The sequence below is a fragment of the Salvelinus fontinalis genome, unplaced genomic scaffold, assembly GCF_029448725.1.
Source record: "Salvelinus fontinalis isolate EN_2023a unplaced genomic scaffold, ASM2944872v1 scaffold_0045, whole genome shotgun sequence".
Taxonomy (NCBI): domain Eukaryota; kingdom Metazoa; phylum Chordata; class Actinopteri; order Salmoniformes; family Salmonidae; genus Salvelinus; species Salvelinus fontinalis.
The window spans coordinates 623577-642491 of NW_026600254.1; the positions used below are offsets into that span (position 1 = coordinate 623577).

General features: G+C 41.0%; 1 protein-coding gene across 3 annotated transcripts in view; it reads right to left on the reverse strand.

Moving 5' to 3' along the window:
* The window catches only part of LOC129842510 (lysyl oxidase homolog 3B-like), a 74453-nt gene that overhangs the window by 25229 nt on the left and 30309 nt on the right, over positions 1-18915 (reverse strand). Inside the window, exons 6-11 of one of the 3 annotated variants that reach the window (XM_055911086.1) lie at positions 13948-14004; positions 11577-11677; positions 11290-11396; positions 10071-10251; positions 5431-5585; positions 2090-2260 (exon numbers count right to left, since the gene is read on the reverse strand). In XM_055911086.1, coding sequence (XP_055767061.1) covers positions 2090-2260; positions 5431-5585; positions 10071-10251; positions 11290-11396; positions 11577-11677; positions 13948-14004 — 772 coding nt within the window. Of the gene's footprint in view, positions 1-2037; positions 2061-2089; positions 2261-5430; positions 5586-10070; positions 10252-11289; positions 11397-11576; positions 11678-13947; positions 14005-18915 lie in introns of those variants that run through there. The other 2 variants (XM_055911084.1, XM_055911085.1) reach the window with 2 other exon arrangements.

An 18915-nucleotide genomic window follows, 5' to 3' on the forward strand; every position in this document is an offset into this window, starting at 1 on the left:
CCTTGACTAGTTGAATCAGACGTTTTTGTTGGGGATAGTCGAGGACTGGAGATGAGAAACACTGCTCTAGCCTGTCTGTGCTTCCTCCAATGTCTAGTGTCAGGGTGAACATGTCAGGGTGAACATGTCAGGGTGAACATGTCAGGGTGAACATGTCAGGGTGAACATGTCAAGGTGAACATGTCAGGGTGAACATGTCAGGGTGAACATGTCAGGGTGAACATGTCAGGGTGAACATGTCAGGGTGAACATGTCAGGGTGAACATGTCAGGGTGAACATGTCAGGGTGAACATGTCAGGGTGAACACGTCAAGGTGGACATGTCAAGGTGAACATGTCAGGGTGAACATGTCAAGGTGAACATGTCAGGGTGAACATGTCAGGGTGAACATGTCAAGGTGAACACGTCAGGGTGAACATGTCAGGGTGAACATGTCAGGGTGAACATGTCAGGGTGAACATGTCAGGGTGAACATGTCAGGGTGAACATGTCAGGGTGAACATGTCAGGGTGAACATGTCAAGGTGAACATGTCAGGGTGAACATGTCAGGGTGAACATGTCAGGGTGAACATGTCAGGGTGAACATGTCAGGGTGAACATGTCAGGGTGAACATGTCAGGGTGAACATGTCAGGGTGAACATGTCAAGGTGAACATGTCAGGGTGAACATGTCAGGGTGAACATGTCAGGGTGAATATGTCAGGGTGAGTTATGGAGCGGGGAGCCACATTGGTTCCTTCCTGGTGGGTTGGGAGAACCAATGAGATGTCGCTACCTGGCATGTTATGGTTGGCTGTTGGCTCATCCCCCCCAGCCCCAGCAAGGGGATTGGTTGGGGAGGTTCATGTATTTGGAATAAGACTCTCGTGATGAGGTAGCCTGAGAGAGGTTAACACTCTCGTGATGAGGTGGGCCTGAGAGAGGTTAACACTCTCGTGATGAGGTGGGCCTGAGAGAGGTTAACACTCTCGTGATGAGGTAGCCTGAGCGAGGTTGACACTCTCGTGATGAGGTAGCCTGAGAGAGGTTAACACTCTCGTGATGAGGTAGCCTGAGAGAGGTTAACACTCTCGTGATGAGGTGGGCCTGAGAGAGGTTAACACTCTCGTGATGAGGTAGCCTGAGAGAGGTTAACACTCTCGTGATGAGGTGGGCCTGAGAGAGGTTAACACTCTCGTGATGAGGTAGCCTGAGAGAGGTTAACACTCTCGTGATGAGGTAGCCTGAGAGAGGTTAACACTCTCATGATGAGGTAGCCTAGGAGAGGCCAGAGGTCCCTAGCCATGAGGTCCCTAGCCATGAGGTCCCTAGCCATGAGGTCCCTAGCCATGAGGTCCCTAGCCATGAGGTCCCTAGCCATGAGATCCCTAGCCATGAGGTCCCTAGCCATGAGATCCCTAGCCATGAGGTCCCTAGCCATGAGGTCCCTAGCCATGAGATCCCTAGCCATGAGCTCCCTAGCCATGAGGTCCCTAGCCATGAGGTCCCTAGCCATGAGGTCCCTAGCCATGAGATCCCTAGCCATGAGGTCCCTAGCCATGAGGTCCCTAGCCATGAGGTCCCTAGCCATGAGATCCCTAGCCATGAGGTCCCTAGCCATGAGGTCCCTAGCCATGAGGTCCCTAGCCATGAGATCCCTAGCCATGAGGTCCCTAGCCATGAGGTCCCTAGCCATGAGGTCCCTAGCCATGAGATCCCTAGCCATGAGATCCCTAGCCATGAGGTCCCTAGCCATGAGGTCCCTAGCCATGAGATCCCTAGCCATGAGGTCCCTAGCCATGAGGTCCCTAGCCATGAGGTCCCTAGCCATGAGGTCCCTAGCCATGAGGTCCCTAGCCATGAGGTCCCTAGCCATGAGATCCCTAGCCATGAGATCCCTAGCCATGAGATCCCTAGCCATGAGGTCCCTAGCCTTGAGATCTGCGGAACAAATCCGAGGTTGGAGATTCATGGTAATTGTAGTCCATGGTTATAACCTGGTTTAAGCATGTTCTATTAGCACTGTACAAGCCGTTAGCTTGGTTAATACACCTACTTGCAGGCCGTGGTTAGCGTAGCCTAGCCGTTAGCTTGGCTAATATACCTACTTGCAGGCCGTGGTTAGCGTAGCCTAGCCCCAGCTGTCTGCAGGCCACCATGGCCTCCTTGGTGCCCCAGGTCCCTCCACATATCAGCCCCCAGCTCTTGGTTCCGTTAGCCTTCGTGCTCAACACCTCCACCCGCCCCTCATAGCGGGTACGCCCCCCTGTCAGGCGGATCTGTGGTTGGGCAGACGGGTTAGGAAGCGGAGGGAACGGGGAGTGTGTGGATGGGGTCAGTATGGGTGATTTACGGTCTGGCAGGGCGTTTATCCAGACATACAGCACTTTGATTCAATCAGTTCTGCCTCAACCCCCGATACTCGACAACTGCGTTTCAGTTTGTTTGTTTTTATTTAGGCGATGTCGGAGGTGGGAACTGCGTGGAATCAGCAAGCGGCTGATCCGTTATCTCTACTGCGGACATTGCCATTGGATGTTGCCATTGGACCTTCCGGAGACACCTGAAACCCCACCTCTTTAAGGAATACCTAGGATAGGATAAAGTAATCCTTCTAACCCCCCCCCCCCCCCTCCCCCTTAAAAGATTTAGATGCACTATTGTAAAGTGGTTGTTCCACTGGATATCATAAGGTGATAACAATTTGTAAGTCGCTCTGGATAAGAGCGTCTGCTAAATGACTTAAATGGAAATGGATTAGTAATAATCCCACATAGCCTTGATACAATTTTGGAACAGTGTAATGTTGTAAGCTTTAACACAGTTCCACCTCTGACACTGCCAAAATCACAGCAATGCGGGAGTCGGCTGTCTCAGTTAACGCTCGATCTGATTGAATCTCTGCCATTGTCCGCATCCAAATGGCACCCTATTGCCTATATAGTGTACTAAGCCATAGGGCTTTGATCAAAAGTAGTGCACTTTGTAGGGATTACGGTGCATTTGTGATGGATACTTTGATTTATGGGTTAAAGGCATGTGTTTGATGAGAGTATTGGACGTCATTACACACATCACATATTCAGCATGTATCCAGGTTTATATCTCTCATCACAATACTACTAACACTGTATTGGACATTACTGCAACAAACACTCCTGTTCGATCAGGAATCTGATACCATTGTCAAGACATCATTGATCAATAAAACAGTTTAAGATTCAAAGTAAAAAATTAATATCCCCCTCTTTGCTAAACTAAATTACTTGACTAAACTTTTACTTAGTTTGTTCTCTATGATCATATTAACATAATTGTATCAGTAAAACAGGACATGACAATAACTGCAATGAACATAATAGAATAGAACAGAACATAATAGAACAGAACAGAACATAATAGAATAGAACAGAACATAATAGAACAGAACAGAACATAATAGAACAGAACATAATAGAACAGAACAGAACATAATAGAACAGAATAGAATAGAATAGAACATAATAGAATAAAACATAGCAGAACAGAACATAACAGAACAGAACATAATAGAACAGAACAGAACATAATAGAATAGAATAGAACATAATAGAACAGAACACAATAGAATAAAACATAGCAGAACAGAACATAATAGAATAGAATAGAACATAATAGAACAGAACATAATAGAACATAATAGAAAGGAATAGAACAGAACATAATAGAATAGAACATAATAGAATAGAATAGAACATAATAGAACATAATAGAAAGGAATAGAACATAATAGAATAGAACAGAACATAATAGAACATAACATAATAGAACAGAACATAATAGAACAGAACATAATAGAACAGAACAGAACATAATAGAATGGAACAGAACATAATAGAACAGAACATAATAGAATAGAACAGAATAGAACATAATAGAAAGGAATAGAACAGAACATAATAGAATAGAACAGAATAGAATAGAACATAATAGAACAGAACAGAACATAATAGAACAGAACAGAACATAATAGAACAGAACAGAACATAATAGAACAGGACAGAACATAATAGAATGGAACAGAACATAATAGAAAGGAATAGAACATAATAGAACAGAACATAATAGAACAGAACAGAACATAATTGAACAGAACAGAACATAATTGAACAGAACAGAACATAATAGAACAGGACAGAACATAATAGAACAGAACATAATAGAACAGAACATAATAGAACAGAACATAATAGAACAGAACATAATATAACAGAACATAATAGAACAGAACATAATAGAACAGAACATAATAGAACAGAACATAATAGAACAGAACATAATATAACAGGACAGAACATAATAGAATGGAACATAATAGAACAGAACATAATAGAACAGAACATAATAGAACAGGACAGAACATAATAGAATGGAACAGAACATAATAGAAAGGAATAGAACATAATAGAAGATAACATAATAGAACAGAACATAATATAACAGAACATAATAGAACAGAACATAATAGAACAGAACATAATAGAACAGAACATAATAGAACAGAACATAATATAACAGAACATAATATAACAGAACATAATAGAACAGAACATAATAGAACAGAACACAATAGAATAGAACAGAACATAATAGAAAGGAATAGAACATAATTGAACAGAACATAATAGAACAGAACAGAACATAATTGAACAGAACAGAACATAATTGAACAGAACAGAACATAATAGAACAGGACAGAACATAATAGAATGGAACAGAACATAATAGAACAGAACATAATATAACAGAACATAATAGAACAGAACATAATAGAACAGAACATAATAGAACAGAACATAATAGAACAGAACATAATATAACAGAACATAATAGAACAGAACATAATAGAACAGAACATAATAGAACAGAACATAATAGAACAGAACATAATATAACAGGACAGAACATAATAGAATGGAACAGAACATAATAGAAAGGAATAGAACATAATTGAACAGAACATAATAGAACAGAACAGAACATAATTGAACAGAACAGAACATAATTGAACAGAACAGAACATAATAGAACAGGACAGAACATAATAGAACAGAACATAATAGAACAGAACATAATAGAACAGAACATAATAGAACAGAACACAATAGAATGGAACAGAACATAATAGAACAGAACATAATATAACAGAACATAATAGAACAGAACATAATAGAACAGAACATAATAGAACAGAACATAATATAACAGAACATAATAGAACAGAACATAATAGAACAGAACATAATAGAACAGAACACAATAGAATAGAACAGAACATAATAGAACAGAACATAATAGAACAGAACACAATAGAATAGAACAGAACATAATAGAACAGAACACAATAGAATAGAACAGAACATAATAGAACAGAACATAATAGAACAGAGATAAGTAGTTAGTCTCTGACCGATTTCTCCAGGTCCATGTATGGCGTGTTGCACCTCACAGCGGCGTCTTCTACATGCTGGCAGTCCTCTGACGTTATGTTCTTAAAGCCACAGTTCCACATCGACTTCTCCGTCCCCAGACACTGGACCTCATTCATGTGGATAGGACCCATCCCTAAAGACACACACACACACCAGTGGCGGTCGCCGACGTTTAAGATGAGGGAGGATATATTTTTTTTAATGAACATGACCTGTCATTCATATTCCATTCACCCAGTTCAATGTAACAGTGACAGATTTAGGCTACTACATGAAACTCTAATTGTCCCTGTACCCATCATGAGGTTACCACAACCTAGCCTATGAATGAATGTTTACAACGTAAGTGCACACAGGTCAAGACAATTTAGAGGAATCAAGGTGACAGACACATTCAGTAACGCCTCGCACACTCTTGCCTGATCTAGGGTGTAATCATTAGTCCAACAGTTGCTAACCAGAGTTTCTATTGGACAAATTCAGGTATGTTTTTGATCCGTTTGCTTCCGTTTAAGAAATGTTTTTTTTTTTAGGAGAATCGGTGCAATGAATACACCCCTGATCACTCGCAAACACAGTTCACTTTCATACCAGACACATACAAACAGCTCGTTGTATATATCATTCCTTCTCACATTCATGTACTCGCTCTGCTCCTCTCACCTTTTCCCTTCGCTTGTGGACGTCAGTGTAGAATCTCTCTCTGTCTCTCTGTCTCTCTCTGTCTCTCTCTGTCTCTCTCTGTCTCTCTCTCTCTCTCTGTCTCTCTCTCTCTCTCTCTCTCTCTCTCTCTCTCTCTCTCTCCCTCTCTCTCTCTCCCTCTCTCTCAATTCAATTCAATTCAATTCAATTCAATTCAATTCAATTGACTTTATTGACATGGCAAGTTCGTTATTACTTACATTGTCAAAGTATACATATCGAAAATAAAAATCAAATATATTTGTATATATATACAAAATCTCTCTCTCTCTCTCTCTCTCTCTCTCTCTCTGAATTCAATTCAATTCAATTGACTTTATTGACATGGCAAGTTCGTTATTACTTACATTGTTAAAGTATACATATCGAAAATAAAAATCAAATATATATGTATATATATACAAAATCTCTCTCTCTCTCTCTCTCTCTCTCTCTCTCTCTCTCTCTCTCTGAATAATGAACTATTGTCTCTCTCTCTCTGAGTCAACTACTCACCACATTTTATACACTGCAGTGCTAGCTAGCTGTAGCTTATGCTTTCAGTACTAGATTCATTCTCTGATCCTTTGATTGGGTGGACAACATGTCAGTTCATGCTGCAAATGCTCTGATAGGTCGGAGGACGTCCTGCGGAAGTTGTCATAATCACTGTGTAAGTCTATGGAAGGGGGTGAGAACCACGAGCCTCCTAGGTTGTGTATTGAAGTCAATGTACCCAGAGGAGGACGGAAGCTAGCTGTCCTCTGGCTACACCATGGTGCTACCCTACAGAGTGCTGTTGAGGTTACTGTGGACCTTCATTGCAAAATTGTAATCAATTATTTGGTGACGTGAATATATTTAGTATAGTTTTATCTAAAAAGGATAACTTTTTTCATTTTTCACTATTTTTGTTTTTATAAAATTCACTGAGGAGGATGGTCCTCCCCTTCCTCCTCTAAGGAACTTCATCTGAAGTATCTGATCAAACGAACACTCCAAGATCAGCAGAGTCTCGCACCGAAGTGGATTTCTTATCCGAATGAGCGGTGGTGTTGATGCTAAGTGTTCTGATTTCCGTGAGCGTAGTTTCCAAACGCAACAACGATAGTTTGAATCTCTCTGTCTCTCCCTTTCCCTTTCCTTCTGACCCCTCCCCTTTTTATAACCAAGCAGTCATGCTAGTCCACTAGGGACCTGTTTCATTGTATTACGTTTCTAATCAATAATCTATACCGTGTGTGTGTGTGTTTATGTATTCGGTGTAATTATTTAGTTGGTTAGTAAATAAATAATTAAGCCAATTTGTGTATTTCTGATTCATCAATAAGGTTAGGGTTCTTGCGGATTCAAGAGGTCTACAATGATCAGAATGAGACTGATGAGGCAATAATTGATAATTGACAGTTATTGATGTAACAGATATCTATTTTTCTTTCGAGTTTTATTCGTGAGATAGTGACTCGTTTAACCTGTCTAGGATCAGCGTGGCGCTAGCGGCACACCCCCCCCCCCCCCACTGAAAAACCAGTGCCGCGAAATTCAAAAAAAATATTTTTTTAAAATATTTAACTTTCACACATTAAAGTCCAATACAGCTAATGAAAGACACAGATCTTGTGAATCCAGTCAACATGTCCGATTTTTAAAATGTTTTACAGGGAAGACACAATATGTAAAGATGTACATCTATTACCTAAAAACACATTAGCATAATCCACCATCTTTTATTTGTCCACCAACACCAGTAGCCATCACCAATTCGGCTAAACTAAGATATTTATAGCCCCTAACCAACAAAAAAACTCATTAGATGACAGTCTGATAACATATTTATGGTATGGGATAGGTTTTGTTAGAAAAAAGTGCATATTTCAGGTAGATGGCATAGGTTACAATTGCACCCACCGTCACAAATGGAATAGAAAAACTACTTAGAGCAACGTGTTTACCTACTTACTAATCATCAAACATTTCGTAAAAATACACAGCATACACGAATCGAAAGACACAGATCCTGTGAATACAGACAATATTTCAGATTTTCTAAGTGTCTTACAGCGAAAACACAATAAATCGTTATATTAGCATAGCACATAGCACATAGCAGCCCAGCATTGATTCTAGCCAAAGTGAGCGATAAAAGTCAACATCGCCAAAAGATATTAATTTTTTCACTAACCTTCTCAGAATTCTTCCGATGACACTCCTGTAACATCATATTACACAATCCATATAGAGTTTGATCGCAAATGTTTATATTTAGCCACCAAAATCATGGTTAGACAATGTGAAATGTAGACAAGCTGGTCAGAAAAAGTCCTTGCGCCACTTAGACAGTGATCTACTCTTATACATAAATACTCATAAACGTGACTAAAAAATATAGGGTGGACAGGGATTGATAGACAATTTAATTCTTAATACAATTGCGGAATAACATTTTTTAATTTATCCTTACTTTTCAATACAGTTTGCGCCAAGCGAAGCTACGTCAAAAAACATGGCGTCCTAAGCCACTAAAATGTTTCGACAGAAACACGATTTATCATAATAAAAATGTCCTCCCTTGAGCTGTTCTTCCATCAGTATCTTGGGCAAAGGATCCTTTCTTGGGAGCAATCGTCTTTTGGTGGAAAGCTGTCCTCTTGCCATGTGGAAATGCCAACTGCGTTCGGGATGAACTGAAAAGCGTGCCCAACTATTCACATCGTTGCAAAAATAAATGTCCCAAAATCGCACTAAACGGATATAAATTGCTATAAAACGCTTTAAATTAACTACCTTATGATGTTTTTAACTCCCATAACGAGTAGAAACATGACCCGAGTAATATTACCCCCTTCACTAATGCTTGGAACAGGTGCGGGCCGGTGTCCTCTAGGCGCATGACGCAGCTCCAAAAGAATGACTAGCCTCAGGGTTTTTTCATTTGTAGGGCCTGTGAACGCGCAATCGACCCCATTGGAATCGTCATCACATAAAGGCATCCAGGGGAAGACGTAAGAAGTGTCCGTATAGTCATAGCAATATCAGTGCCCTTTTAACTGACTTCAGAACAGTGGCCAACATTTCTGAAATCTGAATCCATGTCAGGGAAATTGCTGTAGAATGGGCTCTGTTCCACTTAGAGACAAAATTTCAACTCCTATAGAAACTATAGACTGTTTTCTATCCAATAATAATAATAATATGCATATTGTACGATCAAGGATTTTGTGGGAAGCCGTTTCAAAAATTACCCAATTAGCATAAATAGTCTAAACAGCGCCCCCATCCCCAACAGGTTAACAACTTTTCCCGTGGTGCCCCAAATTCATAATGAGTTAATTGTTACATGATAAATTTAAATCGGGTGACAATTAAACATAGTTAGTTTGATTCGATAATTAACAGTCATCAGATTAATGATCGTCACGTCACGACAGCAGACTGATCGATAATGTCAAAAGCCGCACTGAAGTCTATCAAAACAGCTCCCACAATCTTTTTATCATCAATTTCTCTCAGTCAATCATCAGTAATTTGTATAAGTGCTGTGCTTGTTGAGTGTCCTTCCCTATAAGCATGCTGAAAGTTTGTTGTCAATTTCTTTACTGTAAAATAGCACTGTATCTGGTCAAACACTAATTTTCCAGAAGTTTACTAAGGGTTGGTAACAGGCTGATTGGTGGGCTATTTGAGCCAATAAAGGTGACTTTACTATTCTTAGGTAGCAGAATGACTTTAGCTTCCCTCCAGGCCTGAGGACACACACTTTCTAGTAGGCTTAAATTGAAGATGTGTGAAATAGGAGTGACAATATTGTCTGCTATTATCCTCAGTCATTTTCCATCCAAGTGGTCAAACCCCGGTGGCTTGTCACTGTTGATAGACAACAATCATTTTTTCACCTCTTCCACACTTAGAAGATTAAACCAGAGTGCTCAGTCCTCACCTTGTCCCATGCGAGCTCCAGTCAGGGCCTCCTTGGCAGATCCGAAGCCCAGCTCCCTGCACACCACGCTGGCCGACAGCAGGGTCCAACGATCGTCACACACCGTGCCCCACTCATTGTTCCTCAGTACCTCCACTCTGCCCTCACCCAGCTTGGCACCACCCTTCAGCCTCACCGTGCTCTGATGGGAGAGGAGAGGAGGGGGGAGAGACACACAGGGGAGGGGAGGGAGGAGAGGAGACACAGGGGAGGAGAGGAGACACAGGGGAGAGAGGAGACACAGGGGAGGAGAGGAGACACAGGGGAGAGAGGAGACACAGGGGAGAGAGGAGACACAGGGGAGAGAGGAGGCACAGGGGAGAGAGGAGAGGAGACACAGGGGAGAGAGGAGAGGAGACACAGGGAAGAGAGGAGACACAGGGGAGAGAGGAGACACAGGGGAGAGAGGAGACACAGGGGAGAGAGGAGACACAGGGGAGAGCGGAGACACAGGGGAGGGAGGAGACACAGGGGAGAGAGGAGACACAGGGGAGAGAGGAGAGGAGACACAGGGGAGAGAGGAGAGGAGACACAGCGAAGAGAGCAGACACAGGGGAGAGAGGAGACACAGGGGAGAGAGGTGACACAGGGGAGAGAGGAGACACAGGGGAGAGAGGAGACACAGGGGAGGGAGGAGACACAGGGGAGGGAGGAGACACAGGGGAGAGAGGAGACACAGGGGAGAGAGGAGACACAGGGGAGAGAGGAGAGGAGACACAGGGGAGAGAGGAGAGGAGACACAGGGGAGAGAGGAGAGGAGACACAGGGAAGAGAGGAGACACAGGGGAGAGAGGAGACACAGGGGAGAGAGGAGACACAGGGGAGAGAGGAGACACAGGGGAGGGAGGAGACACAGGGGAGGGAGGAGACACAGGGGAGAGAGGAGACACAGGGGAGAGAGGAGACACAGGGGAGAGAGGAGAGGAGACACAGGGGAGAGAGGAGACACAGGGGAGAGAGGAGAGGAGACACAGGGAAGAGAGGAGACACAGGGAAGAGAGGAGACACAGGGAAGAGAGGAGACACAGGGGAGAGAGGAGAGGAGACACAGGGGACGAGACACAAGGGAGAGAGGGGAGGAGACACAGGGGAGAGAGAATCAGAAACTGTAGTTGAAGCTTCAAGTCTTTGCCAGTGAGATACAAATGTAGAGGTGTACCCACCCGCCCAGGTACTTTACCGTGGTTTTCAGGTTCTTCTTCAGTCCGTTGTTGTGTACGTACTGTGGTCCCGGTACACAGCTGACCACGGCTGGCATGCCGCCCTTACAGGAACCTGTGGCATTACCTACGGAGTCAGATTACACACATAATTACGTAAATACACAGAACATAACTCACAAATACGCACCAGGATCCATGAATATATGAAACATAGCTCACACATACAGTCTGATCATGGTGCTTGTTCGTGAGGTATGTTCTGTGTATTTACATCATTCTGAGTCTAATCTCCCTCCATAATTACCCTTGTTGAACTCCAGGGGGCAGGCTGCCAGGTGGACCTCAGTGCCAACACAGGCCACAGAGTGGAAGCGGTACTGGTTCTTCTGACGCTCTGTGTTCAGTCTGGAGGGGGTTGAATGGGGGAGGAAGAGGAGTGGGAGGAGGGGGAGGAGGAGGAGGAGGATGAGGAGGAGGGGGAGGAGTAGGAGGAGGAGGAGGAGGAGGGGGGATGATACAGAAAAGACTGTCTGTAGTCTGAACACAAGGCTGAAGCTCTGAGGAAAAAGACTGGCTGTCGTCTGAACACAAGGCTGAAGCTCTGAGGAAAAAGACTGGCTGTCGTCTGAACACAAGGCTGAAGCTCTGAAGAACTTGGCTGTGTGCATCAGGGGTGGCGTCAATTCCATTGCAGTACCAGTCAAATCAGAAAGTAAACCGAATTCCAAATCCACATTTTTCAGAGTTATAGACCTGCTGGTCCCCCTGGACAGAGTTATAGACCTGCTGGTTCCCCTGGACAGAGTTATAGACCTGCTGGTCCCCCTGGACAGAGTTATAGACCTGCTGGTTCCCCCTGGAGAGAGTTATAGACCTGCTGGTTCACCTGGACAGAGTTATAGACCTGCTGGTTCCCCCTGGACAGAGTTATATACCTGCTGGTTCCCCTGGACAGAGTTATAGACCTGCTGGTTCCCCCTGGACAGAGTTATAGACCTGCTGGTTCCCCTGGACAGAGTTATAGACCTGCTGGTTCCCCTGGACAGAGTTATAGACCTGCTGGTTCCCCTGGACAGAGTTATAGACCTGCTGGTTCCCCTGGACAGAGTTATAGACCTGCTGGTTCCCCTGGACAGAGTTATAGACCTGCTGGTTCCCCTGGACAGAGTTATAGACCTGCTGGTTCCCCTGGACAGAGTTATAGACCTGCTGGTTCCCCTGGACAGAGTTATAGACCTGCTGGTTCCCCCTGGACAGAGTTATAGACCTGCTGGTTCCCCCTGGACAGAGTTATAGACCTGCTGGTTCCCCCTGGACAGAGTTATAGACCTGCTGGTTCCCCTGGACAGAGTTATAGACCTGCTGGTTCCCCTGGACAGAGTTATAGACCTGCTGGTTCCCCCTGGACAGAGTTATAGACCTGCTGGTTCCCCCTGGACAGAGTTATAGACCTGCTGGTTCCCCCTGGACAGAGTTATAGACCTGCTGGTTCCCCTGGACAGAGTTATAGACCTGCTGGTTCCCTGGACAGAGTTATAGACCTGCTGGTTCCCCTGTTATAGACCTGCTGGATCCCCCTGGACAGAGTTATAGACCTGCTGGTTCCCCTGGACAGAGTTATAGACCTGCTGGTTCCCTGGACAGAGTTATAGACCTGCTGGTTCCCCTGGACAGAGTTATAGACCTGCTGGTTCCCCTGGACAGAGTTATAGACCTGCTGGTTCCCCCTGGACAGAGTTATAGACCTGCTGGTTCCCCCTGGACAGAGTTATAGACCTGCTGGGTCCCCTGGACAGAGTTATAGACCTGCTGGTTCCCCTGGACAGAGTTATAGACCTGCTGGTTCCCCCTGGACAGAGTTATAGACCTGCTGGTTCCCTGGACAGAGTTATAGACCTGCTGGTTCCCCCTGGACAGAGTTATAGACCTGCTGGTTCCCCTGGACAGAGTTATAGACCTGCTGGTTCCCCTGGACAGAGTTATAGACCTGCTGGGTCCCCTGGACAGAGTTATAGACCTGCTGGTTCCCCTGGACAGAGTTATAGACCTGCTGGTTCCCCCGGGACAGAGTTATAGACCTGCTGGTTGACCCTGGACAGAGTTATAGACCTGCTGGTTCCCCTGGACAGAGATATAGACCTGCTGGTTCCCCTGGACAGAGTTATAGACCTGCTGGTTCCCCCTGGACAGAGTTATAGACCTGCTGGTTCCCCCTGGACAGAGTTATAGACCTGCTGGTTCCCCCTGGACAGAGTTATAGACCTGCTGGTTCCCCTGGACAGAGTTATAGACCTGCTGGTTCCCCCTGGACAGAGTTTTAGACCTGCTGGTTCCCCCTGGACAGAGTTATAGACCTGCTGGTTCCTCTGGACAGAGTTATAGACCTGCTGGTTCCCCCTGGACAGAGTTATAGACCTGCTGGTTCCCCCTGGACAGAGTTATAGACCTACTGGTTCCCCCTGGACAGAGTTATAGACCTGCTGGTTCCCCCTGGACAGAGTTATAGACCTGCTGGTTTGGGTCAGAAGTAGTGCACTATTAAAGGAATAGGTTGCCATTTGGGACAGACCCTGGTAAGCTGGGAAAGAATCAAAAAGTCCCACAGACACACAAAGACAACCATTATTCTTCAGGAGGATATTAAGGGGAAATAGCTGCTTGTGTTTTTGGTTTACCTTTTGTTTAACCCAGAGGTGAATGGTTTAGCCCTAGCTTTAGCTTTGGGTGGCAGCCTGAAAAGTAAACATTGGTTAGATGATGATGATGATAAAAGCAATGGGAGAAAATATTAACCAAGTTAGTAACACATGTTACATTATGTTTTTAGTACAACACAAAAACACACCATTCATTTCAGAAGGTAACAGAGCATTGTAGAAGTTAACAGAGCATTGTAGAAGTTAATAGAAGGTAACAGAGCATTGTAGAAGTTAATAGAGCATTGTATAAGTTAATAGAAGTTAACAGAGCATTGTAGAAGTTAATAGAAGTTAACAGAGCATTGTAGAAGTTAATAGAAGGTAACAGAGCATTGTAGAAGTTAACAGAGTATTGGAGAAGTTAACAGATCATTGGAGAAGGTAACAGAGCATTGTAGAAGTTAACAGAAGGTAACAGAGCATTGTAGAAGTTAACAGAGTATTGGAGAAGTTAACAGATCATTGGAGAAGTTAAAAGAGCATTGTATAAGTTAATTGAAGTTAACAGAGCATTGTAGAAGTTAATAGAGCATTGTAGAAGTTAATAGAAGTTAACAGAGCATTGTATAAGTTAATAGAAGTTAACAGAGCATTGTAGAAGTTAATAGAAGTTAACAGGGCATTGTAGAAGTTAACAGAGCATTGTATAAGTTAATAGAAGTTAACAGAGCATTGTAGAAGTTAATAGAAGGTAACAGAGCATTGTAGAAGTTAACAGAGTATTGGAGAAGTTAACAGATCATTGGAGAAGTTAACAGAGCATTGTAGAAGTTAACAGAGCATTGGAGAAGTTAACAGAGCATTGGAGAAGTTAATAGAAGTTAACAGAGCATTGTATAAGTTAACAGAGCATTGTAGAAGTTAACAGAGCATTGTAGAAGTTAACAGAGCACTGTAGAAGTTAATAGAAGTTAACAGAGCATTGTAGAAGTTAATAAAAGTTAACAGAGCACTGTAGAAGTTAATAGAAGTTAACAGAGCATTGTAGAAGTTAACAGAGCATTGTAGAAGTTAACAGAGCACTGTAGAAGTTAATAGAAGTTAACAGAGCATTGTAGAAGTTAACAGAGCATTGTAGAAGTTAACAGAGCACTGTAGAAGTTAATAGAAGTTAACAGAGCATTGTAGAAGTTAACAGAGCATTGTAGAAGTTAACAGAGCACTGTAGAAGTTAATAGAAGTTAACAGAGCATTGTAGAAGTTAATAAAAGTTAACAGAGCATTGTAGAAGTTAATAGAAGTTAACAGAGCATTGTAGAAGTTAATAAAAGTTAACAGAGCATTGTAGAAGTTAATAGAAGTTAACAGAGCATTGTAGAAGTTAATAGAAGTTAACAGAGCATTGTAGAAGTTAACAGAGCATTGTGGAAGTTAATAAAAGTTAACAGAGCATTGTAGAAGTTAATAGAAGTTAACAGAGCATTGTAGAAGTTAATAGAAGTTAACAGAGCATTGTAGAAGTTAACAGAGCATTGTAGAAGTTAATAGAAGTTAACAGAGCACTGTAGAAGTTAATAAAAGTTAACAGAGCATTGTAGAAGTTAATAGAAGTTAACAGAGCATTGTAGAAGTTAACAGAGCATTGTAGAAGTTAACAGAGCATTGTAGAAGTTAATAGAAGTTAACAGAGCATTGGAGAAGTTAATAGAAGTTAACAGAGCATTGTAGAAGTTAACAGAGCATTGCAGAAGTTAATAGAAGTTAACAGAGCATTGGAGAAGTTAATAGAAGTTAACAGAGCATTGCAGAAGTTAATAGAAGTTAACAGAGCATTGGAGAAGTTAATAGAAGTTAACAGAGCATTGGAGAAGTTAACAGAGCATTGCAGAAGTTAACAGATCATTGCAGAAGTTAACAGAGCATTGCAGAAGTTAACAGAGCATTGTAGAAGTTAATATAAGTTAACAGAGCATTGTAGAAGTTAACAGAGCATTGCAGAAGTTAACAGAGCATTGCAGAAGTTAACAGAGCATTGCAGAACTTAACAGAGCATTGCAGAACTTAACAGAGCATTGCAGAACTTAACAGAGCATTGTAAAAGTTAACAGAAGGTAACAGAGCAGCACTTTAGAAGACTATAATGTGATCGCTATGTTATGTTCCACACCCAACAGCATGTCTTATTGGAAACATTATGTTCCACACGTAGTGTCCAAAGCATGGAGGCGCTACCAGGAGACAGGCCAGTACATCAGGAGACTTGGAGGAGGCCATAGGAGGGCAACAACCCAGCAGCAGGACCGCTACCTCCGCCTTTGTGCAAGGAGGAGCACTGCCAGAGCCCTTCAAAATGACCTCCAGCAGGCCACAAATGTGCATGTGTCTGCTCAAACGGTCAGAAACAGACTCCATGAGGGTGGTATGAGGGCCCGACGTCCACAGGTGGGGGTTGTGCTTACAGCCCAACACCGTGCAGGACGTTTGGCATTTGCCAGAGAACACCAAGATTGGCAAATTCGCCACTGGTGCCCTGTGCTCTTCACAGATGAAAGCAGGTTCATACTGAGCACATGAGCACATGTGACAGACGTGACAGAGTCTGGAGACGCCGTGGAGAACGTTCTGCTGCCTGCAACATCCTCCAGCATGACCGGTTTGGCGGTGGGTCAGTCATGGTGTGGGGTGGCATTTCTTTGTGGGGCCGCACAGACCTCCATGTGCTCGCCAGAGGTAGCCTGACTGCCATTAGGTACCGAGATGAGATCCTCAGACCCCTTGTGAGACCATATGCTGACACATGCACATTTGTGGCCTGCTGGAGGTCACTTTGCAGGGCCCTGGCAGTGCTCCTCCTTGCACAAAGGCGGAGGTAGCGGTCCTGCTGCTGGGTTGTTGCCCTCCTACGGCCTCCTCCACGTCTCCTGATGTACTGGCCTGTCTCCTGGTAGCGCCTCCATGCTTTGGACACTACACTGACAGACACAGCAAACCTTCTTGCCACAGCTCGCATTGATGTGCCATCCTGGATGAGCTGCACTACCTGAGCCACTTGTGTGGGTTGTAGACTCCGTCTCATGCTACCACTAGTGAAAGCACCGCCAGCATTCAAAAGTGACCAAAACATCAGCCAGGAAGCATAGGAACTGAGAAGTGGTCTGTGGTCACCACCTGCAGAACCACTCCTTTATTGGGGGTGTCTTGGTAATTGCCTATTATTTCCACCTGTTGTCTATTCCATTTGCACAACAGCATGTGAAATTTATTGTCAATCAGTGTTGCTTCCTAAGTGGACAGTTTGATTTCACAGAAGTGTGATTGACTTGGAGTTACATTGTGTTGTTTAAGTGTTCCCTTTATTTTTTTGAGCAGTGTATGTTAAACGATAGAAATATAACTAAATAGAACTATGTTAAACTATAGAAATATAACTATGTTAAACTGTAGAAATATAACTAAATATAACTATGTTAAACTATAGAAATATAACTAAATATAACTATGTTAAACTATAGAAATATAACTAAATATAACTATGTTAAACTATAGAAATATAACTAAATATAACTATGTTAAACTATAGAAATATAACTAAATATAACTATGTTAAACTATAGAAATATAACTAAATATAACTATGTTAAACTATAGAAATATAACTATGTTAAACTATAGAAATATAACTATGTTAAACGATAGAAATATAACTAAATATAACTATGTTAAACGGAGAAATATAACTAAATATAACTATGTTAAACTATAGAAATATAACTAAATATAACTATGTTAAACTATAGAAATATAACTAAATACAACTATGTTAAACTATAGAAATATAACTAAATATAACTATGTTAAACTATAGAAATATAACTAAATAGAACTATGTTAAATTATAGAAATATAACTAAATATAACTATGTTAAACTATAGAATTATAACTAAATATAACTATGTTAAACTATAGAATTATAACTAAATATAACTTTGTTAAACTATAGAAATATAACTAAATATAACTATGTTAAACTATAGAAAATATATAACTATGTTGAAATATAACTATGTTAAACTATAGAAATATAACTAAATATAACTATGTTAAACTATAGAAATATAACTATATATAACTATGTTAAACTATAGAAATATAACTAAATATAACTATGTTAAACTATAGAAATATAACTAAATATAACTATGTTAAACGGAGAAATATAACTAAATATAACTATGTTAAACTATAGAAAATATAACTAAATATAACTATGTTAAACTATAGAAAATATAACTATGTTAAACTATAGAAATATAACTATGTTAAACTATAGAAATATAACTATGTTAAACTATAGAAATATAACTAAATATAACTATGTTAAACTATAGAAATATAACTATATTAAACTATAGAAATATAACTAAATATAACTATGTTAAACTATAGAAATATAACTATGTTAAACTATAGAAATATAACTAAATATAACTATGTTAAACTATAGAAATATAACTATGTTAAACTATAGAAATATAACTAAATATAACTATGTTAAACTATAGAAATATAACTATATTAAACTATAGAAATATAACTACATATAACTATGTTAAACTATAGAAAATATATAACTATGTTGAAATATAACTATATTAAACTATAGAAATATAACTAAATATAACTATGTTAAACTATAGAAATATAACTATGTTAAACTATAGAAATATAACTAAATATAACTATGTTAAACTATAGAAATATAACTATGTTAAACCATAGAAATATAACTAAATATAACTATGTTAAACTATAGAAATATAACTATATTAAACAATAGAAATATAACTACATATAACTATGTTAAACTATAGAAATATAACTAAATATAACTATGTTAAACTATAGAAATATAACTATGTTAAACTATAGAAATATAACTATGTTAAACTATAGAAATATAACTACATATAACTATGTTAAACTATAGAAAATATATAACTATG